The 13,962-nt window shown below is 36.7% G+C and overlaps 1 protein-coding gene across 2 annotated transcripts in view; it reads right to left on the minus strand.

Moving 5' to 3' along the window:
* Window positions 1-1,127: 1,127 nt before the first annotated feature.
* Window positions 1,128-13,962, minus strand: part of LOC100741952 (monocarboxylate transporter 10-like) — a 102,121-nt gene continuing 89,286 nt past the window's right edge. For both annotated transcript variants that reach the window (XM_033323261.1, XM_033323262.1), the window contains exons 8-11: window positions 12,848-13,133; window positions 10,746-10,920; window positions 3,056-3,262; window positions 1,128-2,140 (exon numbers count right to left, since the gene is read on the minus strand). In XM_033323261.1, coding sequence (XP_033179152.1) covers window positions 1,722-2,140; window positions 3,056-3,262; window positions 10,746-10,920; window positions 12,848-13,133 — 1,087 coding nt within the window. In that variant the 3' untranslated portion in view covers window positions 1,128-1,721. The remainder of the gene's footprint in view (window positions 2,141-3,055; window positions 3,263-10,745; window positions 10,921-12,847; window positions 13,134-13,962) is intronic.

The following is a 13,962-nucleotide window of genomic DNA, read 5'->3' on the forward strand; positions in this document are numbered from 1 at the left end:
TTTCTGGCGTTTCAAAGCCTACGCGTAATCTGGCTTTTGTTTGCCGACGAATGGGAGAGGTTTAAAGAAATACGGGGGTTAAAAGTTAAGTAAAAGAGAAAGTTGAATAGACAGAGGATAGTCTCCCCTTTGTGCCTACCTTCGAAGGAAAAGTAAAGATAAAAAAAAAGCTGTTGTTTACCACGAATTTGATTAACGTCGTTTAATTTTTAAGGTCTTTAACTATACGGGAAAACAAGTTTGTATTTTTAATTTTGAAAGTATATTAATAATTGCCATAAATAGAATATTTAGTTAATAATGAAGTAGTATAAATTAATATAAAACATCAAATAATAATAACAGTACAAAAAGGAAACTCAAAAAATATGGATACGGTGCGTGATTTTTAAATAACGTTACGTTATAAGAAATTATTTGATTTAAGTATTGTAAATTCTAATATCTATATTAATATTTTCCTGAGTTCTTTTAATTGCTCTAAAATCAAGTAAAAATTTCTTTGTGATCTCGAATAATCAATTAGATTTAGGGAAGTTGTAATATCTAGTTTTCAACAAACTTATAGTTCGATTAAAGAAAATCAATTTTATGGTTCAATGAAATAGAAACGGTAGTAGAGTCAGTAACTTTAAAACTGGTAAAAGGGTCGCCCTTTAACACGCTCAAACTCTGTACGATTATTCACCGGAAGGCGTGAAAAATTCCCAGGAAAAGAACGTGCTCTCCACTCTGCGATTCTCAAATCTTACAGAAAACGGTACAATCTCGGATTCACAGAGGTCGTAAAGATCTTTCCTTTATCGTGAAATCCTTCACTGTCTTAGATTATAGTCTTTAAGGTAAGCTGTTGCGAGTCTTTCTCTTTTTCTTTCCTTCTTCGTGAAAGCAACTGAGCAGAGCACGTACAGATTCACGTAAATAACGATCAAAAATTCCGCGATAATTATATCCTCGACAATATCCTTCTTACTCGAACCGTTTTCGACCACTTAAGATAGATCTGGTTAACCCAAATTGTTCCATAGACCAAGAATGTAACAACGATAATATTCTCTAAAAGTTAAAAGTGTTCTTTAGAAACGAATATCATAAGAATCTATTTTATACGTAAACGAATTGCAAACGAATTTTTGTTAGTTTATTTCAATATTTTTAATCAAAAGTTTGAAATCGCTGTGTGCTCTATAAAATATATGGACATAAAAAGATTGGAGTTAGTTTAGAATTCTATTATAACTTAAAAAATCCTTTGGTCATTCAGCTATATGTCAAGACGTAAGAAACTTGTTTAATATTAATATAATAATACTGATATATGACGTTTCTGGCATAATTCCACATTAATAATAAACTTAGTTTTAATCATTTAAAAAATTGTACTTAAATCTTCTAAAACTAGACAATTTTGTGTGTAGATGATACAAATAAAAAAGTGATGGCAAATTTGTTATATACAAATTTACATTTCATTTAAATTTTAAACTAAAAAGCTAAGAACTACGTTTGAACGAAATTCGCACATTTTAAATGAAAAATTTCTCTCGCCACGTACAACATCCTAACAGTTAACCAGACCTAACTTCAAACAACTAACAATCAACAAATCCCAAGAATTCTCCATCACAGCTCCAAGCTTGATCATCGTCGTATCCAACTGTCTCCAACAACCAATCAACTATATTCGTTCCTTCTGTTGGTTTTTCCAATTTTTAATTGATTCAAACGCTTGTGGTGATTTGTTCGATCACCGTGACGTCTCTGTGCCGTCTTGGCCGACTCCTATAGGAATCCTGATGACTCAGACCCTCTGGAACGCTCTTGCTAGGTCTCAGAGGCCCGTAGAATTGCGGTTGATAGTAATGTTCGGCAGTGTGCATCCTCTCCATTTCTCTGTCGCGAAGATTCTCCTCCATGTCCAAGGGCACGTGTAACGATTGTGATTTTGGCAACCTTGGCCTTGGCGGCGGAGGACAGGCACACGGCGGAGGTATGGTCACGTTGGAGAGGTGCGAGCCAGGAAGTAGAGGAGACGCCGGCTGGCGACCCCAGCCAACCAGGAAGAGCAACGCTGCACCGCACAAGGAACTTAACGTGCACGCGTAGTAACCCACCCTCGAGCTGTTCGCGTTCATGTAACCTGAAATTTAGAAATTAGGTGCTTTTAGCGGAGGTTGATCAACGAAAGAAAACACGAATTTCGTACGTGAGCAAAGAAACGCACTGGAGATGAGTTTCGTGTTCCGTTTTGAAAAATAGTGTTCCTCAAAGGATATCATGAAATTTACAAGTATGGTCGATAAAAATGTTCTGTTTTAATCTATAAACAGGAATTTTGCTCTGGAATTTTATTTCTTGATCCGTGATTTTCCAGATGAGTATCGTTATGGGAATTGGCCAATGAAGGAACACATGAATTTTGTATGGGAGTAAAGAGAATCCATTAGAACACGGTTTCAAGTTCTACTTTCAGGTACAAATATTCCTAAAGAGAATCATGAAATTTGAAAGCTTCGTCCATGAAATATCGTTCTGCTTTAACTGGTAATATTAATCTAAAAAATGAGTATGTCTCGTTATCGGTCAGCGAAAAGAAGCATGAATTATGTATACGAGCAAAGAGAATGCATTAGAGTGGAGTTTCAAGTTCTGCTTTGAAAAACAGGTCTTTTCGTGAGAATTATTTAACTGGGAAATTCCATCAATCAAATTTCTCCGTTTAAATCCGTAATCTAGGAATTGAATATCGTCGATGGGAGGTGATCGATGGAAAGAAATATGAATTTTGTACGTGAATAAAGAGAATTCATCGAGCGTGTCTCTTAACGATTATTTGATAAAATATATTTATTTATGAGCACTACGATTCTTTTCAGAATGTAGAATGAATCATTTTGTTCGATTATTGAGAAATGCTCGATTTCTATTTTACGAAAAATACATATATGTGTATGAATTATAATAATTGGAAGATTCGAATAAAGTGAATAATAGCATTTGACAAAAAGATACGAAAGTAAACGAAAGAAATAAATCTGAAAGAAACGCGGTTTACCAGTAAGAGGAACTCCGAGAAGAATAGGTAAAGCTTCTGCGGCCTGCACGAGTGCCCAGGAGCGTGCAAAGTGTTTTGCCCTCAGTCTTTCGAGGGCCAGCATTTTCAGGGAGTAAAGTGCACCGCCGAGGGATGCGCCGTACAAACCGGAAGCCAGAATCAGCCCGTGGTAACCTTGCACGCTGCCCAAAGCCACCTGAGTTATGGCTGAAAAATGAGCGATGTATCTTCAGTGATTGATCTTGAAGAAAACAGAGAGTATTTTCTTTGATGATTATTGAGTCGAGGAATTCGGAATATCTTTTTGGCCATTAGTTGCGGAATATCTAATTGAATTTTAAAATATTCTATTGTTTAATGTTCATTCGAGAAAATGAAAATCATAAGAAAAATATTTTAATAGAACTTGCAAACACGTATAAGATACACACTGCAAATTCATGAAAAGTGTCTTCATCACACACATACACCTGAATTTTAAATTAACATTTGGAATATCTGCGAGTTTTATATAATTTGAAATTGAACTGTACACCTATTCGCCTAACTTCCAACCGTAAAGAAACTCATCAATTTTTAATATCACCAGGCAAAATAAACTCATCGCAGAAGACATTCATGTTGACAAATTTCGTCAGAGAAATGGCTATAGCAATATTCGATTTTTCCTCAAAACTGTCCTAAAGCTTCCTGAAAGCACCTGATAATCCACATATAACTGCTTCGAAATTTACTGTATAATCTCTTATCTCGTTAATATTTCCCATTTTTCATAATCTTCTCCTTGCTCTCTCCTTTTAACGTTTCTTTCCCACCTCCGCGTGTATCATTTCCTCTTCCAACGATATTTCTTCAGACATAAATAAACAACACAGGAGTGAACATAAATTCCTCCCACCCTCTTCGATCAGCCCCAATCTAAACCATCTGTAAATCGTCATATTTTTAACTATCGTAACATTCCACGTCCATGCACGTCACTCCCACACGGGAAGAGGATAAAGACGCAACGCGACGAAGCTGGCACATTCCTTGCCTGTCCTCTTCGTGTCGTTCGGAGGAAATTGCAAATTCTTTTCGTCGGATGGTTTATCTGTCGCGAGTGAATAGCAGCAACGTTGGCAACAAACTCGATCCAACAGCAGCCACCGGGATAAGCCGCTTTTTTGGTGGGTTGCAACTCTTCCTGGTCGCGCTTGTATATTTAGCTCTCGCTTGTCATCTCCTCTAGCCGTTTCCACGGAGTTGAAAAAGGGACGTTTTCGCGTACACGTGTGTACGCTCGAGCTACACTGGCTTGCAAAAAGTATTTGCGCCCACCAATGCGTTTACTACTGAGTTATATGGCAAAAGAAGGTTTAAATAGGAGAAGTTGGTACAAAAAGTACTATACTTTTATAAAACATGTGTGATTGTATCTGATCAAAGCATTGGATAAATTTAATATATGTAGAGTGCTGTAATAGATGTTAGCGATGTGGTGAAAAATATGTAATGTAAAAACTACTATTAAACGTTAGCAACTTTGAATACATTAGTTAATTGCACTGTAATTGTAGCCAACACGTTGGCTGCCACGCGAATATCACATTTCATATCATATTTTACATCAAGCGTCATATTCGTTATAGTACACGTTTGAATATTTAATTTGAACTGTTATCAGTTACTGCGCCATAATGTTCAATCTTTGCAAAATATCGTATTTGCGGACATTCTATTTGACAATATTATCGAAGCCATACATATTGTTCAATATTTTTCAGTCCATGAAATTTATTTTATTTCAAGCGTTTCAAGAAATTTAGTAGAACGTGGATCACCAAAAACCGACAAAAAACGACAGTCAATGTGTTAATTAGAGCCAACAGTAATAAATTTCGTGTCATTTAGCAGTACTTTCATGCGATTACAAAAATTTGTTATTATGAAAATTAAGTGTAAAAAAAAAAAAATGAATGGTAATAAATAAATTCTTCATGAGAAAATAAGAGCGTGTACAGCTGTGTAGAGATATTTGTTGCAGCCACTGTATGCGTTAGGGTCGTCGACTGAAAATATGGTTCTTCGTTGATTACGAGTTACGTTTTCAGGAATTTTTGCTGCTACGCCCCACGTTTCAACCCTTGTTCCCGTTCATGTGCGTCGTGATGCTCGTCCAGGAATTAGTACGGCTCCCAGCCCGAGTTTACCCGGTTTTATTTCCCTCGTGGACGATATTTACGTTAATGTTAGTGGCGTGAAGTATCTTTTGACGCTTTATTGGTCATACGTGTTTTAAAGTTGTAATTGAAATTTAAGTGGTCGAGGGTGGTTCATTTTTGGGAAAATTTAGAGGCGTGGATTATTCCGAATACCATGATTTCTGCTTTTATAAATATCTTAATTCTCAACTGGTATTGGTAAATTATATTGCAGGATATCTAATATTGATTTCTTCTTATTAGATAGAACATAAGATAGAAATGAAATAAAATATTCTGAAATCAAGCGATCCAATCTAAATTCTTATGGAAATATGAAAAAGTAGATTTAAAGCAATCTGTTGGCTTAGAAAACGATTTCCTTAAAACTCTATCAAAACACCTGTGGGAAATTCTTATTTATGTTTATAGCGTTAATTTCCAATTAAGTAATAATAAAACTAGTAGAAAATTCAATATATCTATACGTAATTAAGAACATAATTTTTCAACCAGTAGTACAGTTACATTGTTTTACAGATTCTGTCGTTTCAAGGCAATCGTAATATCATCCTTTCATTATTTATTATGATCGATATTTATATCAACTTTGTTTCAGCCCTTCTATAATTTGTTACATCGTATCATATTCCATATTTTAGGATATTTTTTAGGGCAGCTGTTTTAAAGATGGAACTCGGATTCGTGTGGTAGAAAGTGATTAATTTCGAACGTTCCGTGAATCGAAGCTTACAACCAAAGTTAATGAATATTTGGCTTCTGGTTCTGCTCGTTTATTTTTTGGCAACATTTCGGTGATGAATATTGAATTCGACGCGCGGTGATTAATTTCGGACAATTTTTTCGTAGCAACCTGCGTGTAAAATAACGTTTATACCGTTAATTATCGTTTACCAATTTACGTATGTTTAATTACTATATTTAAATAAACTTTCCAATAATAACGAATTGATTCCAAAGTAAAATTGTAGCTAAAATTAATATTTGTATCATCGGTGCGTTTCTGAAATATCTTCTGTACGGCTAAATTTTAATATTTAATTAAAAAGTGAAATTTTACAAAGATATTGGAAATATTAATTTCTATAACGATTGGGTCTGTCTCGAAGTTACCAGGTAATTGATGACTCTATAGAGAATAAATGTTATATTAATTTTCATTGGTCGTTAATTGCGCACGATTTGTTTAATGTTCTGCGCCAATGTCTCCGTGCGATTGCTATGAAATTTACGCGTTCTGGCTCCAATAAATGAAACCGCTATTCTATATAAAATCGGTAATTATATGTTAAATATTTCGTGTATCTAAATTATGCATATAATTGCTCACGAAGCGAGATTTATCTAAAAGATCTTTAAAAAGCAATCAAAGAAACGAAAAAGATATTTCATTATATCAACAATTAAATGTTTGTTCACCTTATTTCTTCCATTAATTCTAACAGTGAGTTATTGTTTAACATCAAAGTCACTGTATTTTACCTAATAAAATTACGCTATTTAACAAGAAGAATGTCACAATTCAGAAACTATTTCACAAATTATTGTTGAAGTTTATAACCCGTAATTATCCAATTACGATCCAAAGTCGTTCCGAAACAATTATAATACCCAGATAACATCGCAGCGAATAAAAAATGTTCCAAATCGTTTTTTTCTTCCTTTCAGAAACCTCATCGCTACCGAAACATCTCATCGGATACAAAATAATCGCTTCACGATAATCGTCGTTTCTAGATAATTGGTAACAATAAACCGTCTTCTGACAATAAAACATATTCGTCCACGATCGATCTCATCCCAATTAAAACCAACGGTCGACTGAAATTACAGCAGTCGTCTTCTTTTTTTACCATAATTTCCTCGAACAATGAGTTTCGAGCCTCAGGTTGGATTCGTCTCTGCGTCTCGTCGCGATTCTCAGATTCCTGAGAACGATCCGGATTCTGGTAGAACCGGCTCGGTCAATCGACTGTTCGCCCAGCGTGGGATTAAAATTTCACGTTCGAGCGCGCGGCCGCGATGAAATATTCCGCGCTTCTCAAACATCCACCGAACGATTCGACGATCGCGGGGGTTTCGTTTTTTCTCGGAGATAACCGCGATTCCAACCAATTCCACGTATTTCGTCTCTTAAACTGTACGTAGTGCGATTAAATGCAAGTAGTTTTTTCAAAGCTCACTTTTTCCCATTTTTTTCAGCTCAATTTTTTTTACGTAATTTTCCACTTCTGAACGAGCGAGTGACGAATATCGAACTGAATCAATGGCAAGTGAATTTTGTTATGAAACGACTTTCGGTTCGGTTATCTGAATATTTTGGAATATTTATTTGGAAAGAAATTATTATCCTCTTTCGAAACGACTGTGTTTAGTTGTTTTAGTTGTTTATTTAAACAATTTTTTTGCTCGCGAGAGGAGAAATTATTCTATTACGAATTACAGTGATTTATTTTTTAGATTCTCTTGCACAATGATTATTATTAACAACTAATTAATTAGGCTATCAACTTCGATAGTAGTTGATAAAATTCACTCGTGAAATTTATCGCTCCCGTCAAAAGACAGATTGACTAAGCGTGTTTTTTGTAATTTATGATTGGTGTTCGATTAAAAAAAAAAGAAAGAGACATATGTCTTGCTTATGTAGATGCGTTTATTGCAACAAGATAGTATAAATAATCGTAAATTTCAAGGTAAATTTAAAAATAGAATACTTTTAAAATATTAAAACTACCTTTCTCTATTTTTCAATTTATGAAGCGGGCTGTGTATTTTGGTATTTCAAGGCTTTAAAGTTACCATTTTTGCATCGTGGTTGTAGAAGAGTATCGAGCACCATATATACAACGAATTTTCTTCTTTCCAAAATATCCATTCCAAAATTTTCTATTTTTAGGAATTATATTTTTCTCAAAATTAATAATACGGTCCAAGATTGATCGATTAGAAAACCCAGAAATACACATAAAAATTCTAACTGATTTTCCCATCAAAATTTATCCCTATCGCTTTAAGAATGAGTTAAAATCGCGCAAACCAATCCAAGTCTCGTTTACGTACACCTCGCGAAAATTAAAATAAAATACTACAATAGAAGTCAATGAAACAGCATACCAAGTACCAAAAGAGAACCTCAAGCTGAATTAAACCCCTATTTTACTACCATCCCATTATCCAGCCAATTAGAAGCTCGGATCGAAAATCGACAGAAATATCCCTTGTGGTGGAACCTGCACATCATTGGTAGATTAGTTTCTCCTTCGTTAACGAAATCACTGCGAGCCTGGGCTTAGCGTTGCGTTTTAAATGCGCTTCCTCTGTCCAGGAGCAACCCCATTAACGATTGCAACGATCCTCTTTCCCTCTCTTTCTCTGTCGCAGCGATATTCGTCTCCGTGTGGCCAAAGGAAAGAAAGGAAGGAAGGGACGAGAGAGAGAAAATGTGCGCGCATGTATATGTAACAGAGAGAGAGAGAGAGAGAGGAGGAGAGAGGAGAGTGGCGAAGCCATCGAGGGGGTGACTCGAGAACAGAATGGAAAATACTTTGTGTCGAGAACTCGAGTCGAGGGTAAGCCGGCTGAATGAGGGGCAAAGACGTGTATGCGGCTGACACTCGAAGAGCCCAGGCCGCTTCAAAAGGGTGCACACAACCGGTAGAGGGAAGGTGGACGGGGGTTGAAGTCTACCCAGGACTGAATGGGGGCTATACGTTTAGAAACCTCCGGACGACGAACCTTCTGGACGAAAGCATAACACACACGACGGTCACAAACGACCGTGGTTACCCTTTTTACTTACTGGGTGCTCGAAAATATTTTTCATCGTGGGAAGATGGATAATTTCTCTACAATTATATTTAATTTTCTTCTTCTTATTTGGATCGGATTTCAAGTTCGTTCTGATCGTGGAAGAATGGATAATCTTCCCTGATTGATGCTTAATTTTCTGTTTCTTGTTTGGATTAGATTTAGAGTTTGTCGCTGAGTTGCATAAATTATGGACATTTCTAGAGAGATTTTGATATGGAGATTCTATCGATAGATCGGTTCTAGTTTAAATTTTATTCCTCTTATTTGAATCGGATTTAGAAATTGTCAGTGAGTTGTACAGAGTTATGGGAATTTTTAGGGAAGTTTTGCGTCTCATATAGAGATTTTATCGATGGATCGTTTCTGTCTATGAGATAATCAAATCTAGAATATTGCAAAGGATTAGCTGAAGTTTGCTTGATGTATAATGTACACAAGGTATGTTTGATGCGGGTAAGAAGATTGTAATTTGTAATATATTATACTATAACCGTATACATGTTAGAATTACAAAATCGAATTACAAGGTAGGAAAATGACGTTCTTTGAGAACGCGACTATAATACAGTAATCAAATTATATGCTTTAAGAGAGTAATTGCAGGATATTGCTCGCTGTAGTACAATGTATATCACATTTCGTATATATCCTCTTCCGAGCATACCTTCAGTTGTAGCAACGTCAAACCTAGCGAAACACCGAAATTACAGTTCATACTGTTTGAGGTTGCGCGCTTAACTCCTGCCCTTTTGGGATAGAGCTTCGTCGTTTCGCGAATAACGTAGCAATGTTGCGAGGTTCGGTACTAGAAACCATCTGAATACAAGCTGCCATCTGATTAAGCTTCCTAGGTTGTTATAATCGTTGATAAAACGTAATAGATACACGTTCAAAAACCTACAATGTAATATCACACGAATGGCTCGAATTGCTTTCCACTTTTGTTGCGAAACAATTTTAGAAATAAATTCACGAACTTAACAAGTGATATAGAATTTGATGTGCTACGGTTTTAAAGTTCCTCAAAATACATTTCCTCTAAATTTTCGCAAATTCGCAAAATTATCTAATTTCAAGAAAATTCTTACGAATCTCTAAAATTCACACCTGCGCTTTGTCGCACGATTAAAGTAATATCAGCAAAGTTTTACGAGTCACAGGCTACACATTCTAATACTCTTGCATAATACCGACAAAATTTGATAAGGAAACGCATGAAATTCACAAGTAAATTCTAAAAACTTCAAATAATCTGATTGTTCCCCGAAAGGATGATAAAATTATACAGCAGAATTCCATAATCTAAAACTTGTGATTCGTTAATCGATATTATTAATCGTTAAACCACTGTACAAAACGGCTTCAGAGTCACACTCTCCTCGAATCTCTCGAAACTTCCAACGAAATTACACTTCGTTTCACGTTCCTCCAAAATTCCCTCGATTTTCATTAAAAGCTCGATATTCTCCATCCAAGGCGGATTTGTGGATAACGTCATCTCGCTCAAACCAAAGCAAACTCCTCGACACCGCAGAACGCTCCTCAGTCACGCGATCCTCCATTCTCTCTGTCTCTTTCTCTCTCTCTGTCTCTCGACCAAACTACCTTCCCTCGCGATCCGCAACGCGGTTCGAGCACCCTCGCCACAACAGCGTAACGCGTTGTATACTGACCAACTCCGAGTAGTGCTGCCTGACAGAGACATTGCCTGGACACTAGGCATTGGGCAGATGGTCTCGCGGTAACGACACCACAAGCTGCGCAGCCGAGTGCCGCTGCCAAACCCAGGCAAGTCTGCAAAAGCACCACTGCGCTCGCCTCCAAACCATCTTTGTGGCCCTGGATAGCCTGAAACCGATGTATTTTTCATTAGCTGATTGCTACGACAGAGACAGATCTGAACGTACAATAGATTGAATAAGTGGTTAATTGAAGAGGGGTCTGTCGGATCGATAGTGTTGAGAGACGTTTGACGAATAGGTTTGGTCTAGTTTGTTGCAGAAAGAAAGGTGATGGTACGTGTTTAATTACGAGCTTTTTCGTTTAATATCGTCATGGTGGGTCAGTAAGTTGCGGATGTTCGTGCAAATTCATATTTTTATGAAGGTAATTGAAAAATAGAATTTAGGTGGAATATTGTTTTATCTGCTAAATATTATAAATAGAACCGTGTTTTGGATATTTCATATATTTTTCCTATCACCTGTACGATCTGACCAAGACTTTTGATAACGTGGAAGAAAAATCGGAAGAGAAATGAATCCAAAGCTAGGAAGATCTTTCAGGATTTAGATCGGATTTTAGATTTACGGAATCGACAAAGGGAGAAAGTTATTGTTAGTATCATACAAAGTGAGAGAACTCAAAGGGGACTATAATTATTCTGTGTGAAAGATTAAAAGATAAGTCTGTTAGCTGTATTACGTTTTCCTGTCTCGATTCTAATAATTCTACTTTGTGTATGCTTTCAAATATACAGTTTTCACAGTTCTACGGTCTGTGAATTAAATTTCTGTTCACATCGATTTTCAACGTCATCCACTGCGAAGAATATCACGTTGGTAGCAGTTTCATGAACTCCTATCAGATCAGAAATACTAACTGACGCGTGTAGGCGTACAGAAATTGAGACAGGGCGCGCAGAAGCGAGGTCAACCGCGATTATGAACGTGTAAACCGCCTAACTTTGCCGAAACTTCACTCGAGAATGAAGTTGCCAACTGTGGCCCGTTCTCTGATTGCTGCTACCGAGTAATACGCGTGTTTCTGGCAGTTTGACGATTCAGCCTTTCGGATGGTCCGACCATAGTATTACAAACTGGCCAGTGATCGGTTAGTTAGCCTTTTGTTGAAAAGTTAACTCCGCTGAATCGTTGTATGTCTCGTATCATCAGTTACTATCTATTTTATAGTGACAAATAAAACCTGCGATGCTTCTGTTAATTCATGATTCCATTATTTCTCGATTTTTAAAGCCTATACAGATGCGAAATATGAAGATAATGTTCGTAGGTGTTTAATGTTTAAAGAATTTCGGCAATCGAAGCACTCAGAAGCCACACTGACTCAAATGCATAAGTCGAGAAATAGGGAAAATTGATGTTACAAACTTTAATACAACGTTAAATTGACTTTGGCATTTGCTATAAATGGATTTATGAAAATAAATCACATATTTCTTAGGAAATGAACATCAGTTACGCTATGTATGTAATAAAATTGAAAAATTTACAAAGAGTGAAATTGATCTGTCGAATATATAGTACATTCGTATTGTACATGCGAGAGTGAGGGAACGTAGAGCGAAAACACACACAAGTATGTATCCTCTCCCTGGTACGAAACACCAAATAAAGTTCTTTGTAATACCTTTCCAAATTCTCCCTATACCTTAACATGATCAATTTGGTTTTTTCAGAGGCTTGATTAACAGTCGAGTTTCGCAACAGGGCTAATGAAACTTGAAAATGTTTCGCGCAACACACGCGATATAAAATTAAAAGAAACGAACGATCCATCGTAACGACAGGTAAATTAGAATATTTCGCGACGTAATTGTTGCTATCGTCTCTTTTCTCGTCGAATTGCTGAACAACGAAAAACCTGAATTTTCGTTTAACAACGTAATACATTGGCAAAATTACAGGCGTTCGAATACTATCGCCAGCCTATATACAGCCGAGAAACGTTGCAATATCAAACTTCTCAACTCTGAGAGCCAAGAACAGGCTCCAGCCTAAAGGCAGTTGCTTGGTAGAGTAATTAAGGTACTCACGATGTAAAAGGCGGGCGTATAAAGGCCGAAACCGGCTGCCCCAGCGGCCAGCATCAACATCCTGACAGGCCGACTACCTAGAGGGCTGAGATCCACCCATGGCTGTCTTGGTGGCTTCGATGCGGTCTTCTTCTCTTTCAACTTGCCACCTCGTTGATTCTTCACGTGTAACATGGCCCGTCGTTGCGGATGATAGAGAGAGGCGCTTCTGTAAATCAAGCCCAGGAAGAAGGCCAACGACAGAGCTCCGGTTACCGACTGCATGCCACGCTCCCAGCCCAGCTTTCTGCGGAAACACCGTGTCGTTATGGTTACAGAATAGAATTTTTTTCTTTTCTCTGCTTACGATCCACTCTTACGCAACTTTCCTCCCTTCGCCATCAAATCCTTCCATTACTTTTTTCCCTCCTTCTATTTGTATTTCTATCGTATCTGTCAATCTTTTGTATCGGTCAAAAACGTTTGTTCGTGTAATTCCATTCTTATATACCTCTGTTCGTGAATATCGGACTGTTGGAAAAAATTCGCAACGTTTTTGCCAGCTGATTCATTCCACTGTATTACACTTGTCGTGTAATCTCACTTTTCTTACGAACACATAAGATCTTCAATCTGTTTTTCTAAACTTTGTTATGAACTTTCTGAATACTTTGTTTGTTAATTAAAACGGACACAGGGGAGTTGAAAATATAAGAAAGTGGAATTCAGAATTGTACAGTGAAATTCTATCTTTTGATGTACATTCGTAAAGTGATAATTGCAACGATGCCATAAATATTTGTAATTATTGATCACTTGACTGCGGTTTTTTCTACAAATTCATATTTTTATTAACGGAACTGTTAAAACGCAATCTGCGTGAAGATTTATTCGATCCATTAAATATTGTAACATTCGTATTATACATTTTGCACATTCTCGCAATTATTAATTTTTCGTAAATGCGTCAAAATCTGCAGTCTATTCACAGCGATGTACCTCGATATTCATTCAATAAATTCTACTCGCAATAAGTTTAATAAAGTCACACCGATGGTTCTATTGTGTTGACAACTAAGTGATTGCGGATTTTGTCAATACCATCTAATGACAAAATCCGCAATCACTTAGCTGCC

This window comes from Bombus impatiens, unplaced genomic scaffold (genome assembly GCF_000188095.3).
Source record: "Bombus impatiens unplaced genomic scaffold, BIMP_2.2 scf_0882, whole genome shotgun sequence".
Taxonomy (NCBI): Eukaryota; Metazoa; Arthropoda; class Insecta; order Hymenoptera; family Apidae; genus Bombus; species Bombus impatiens.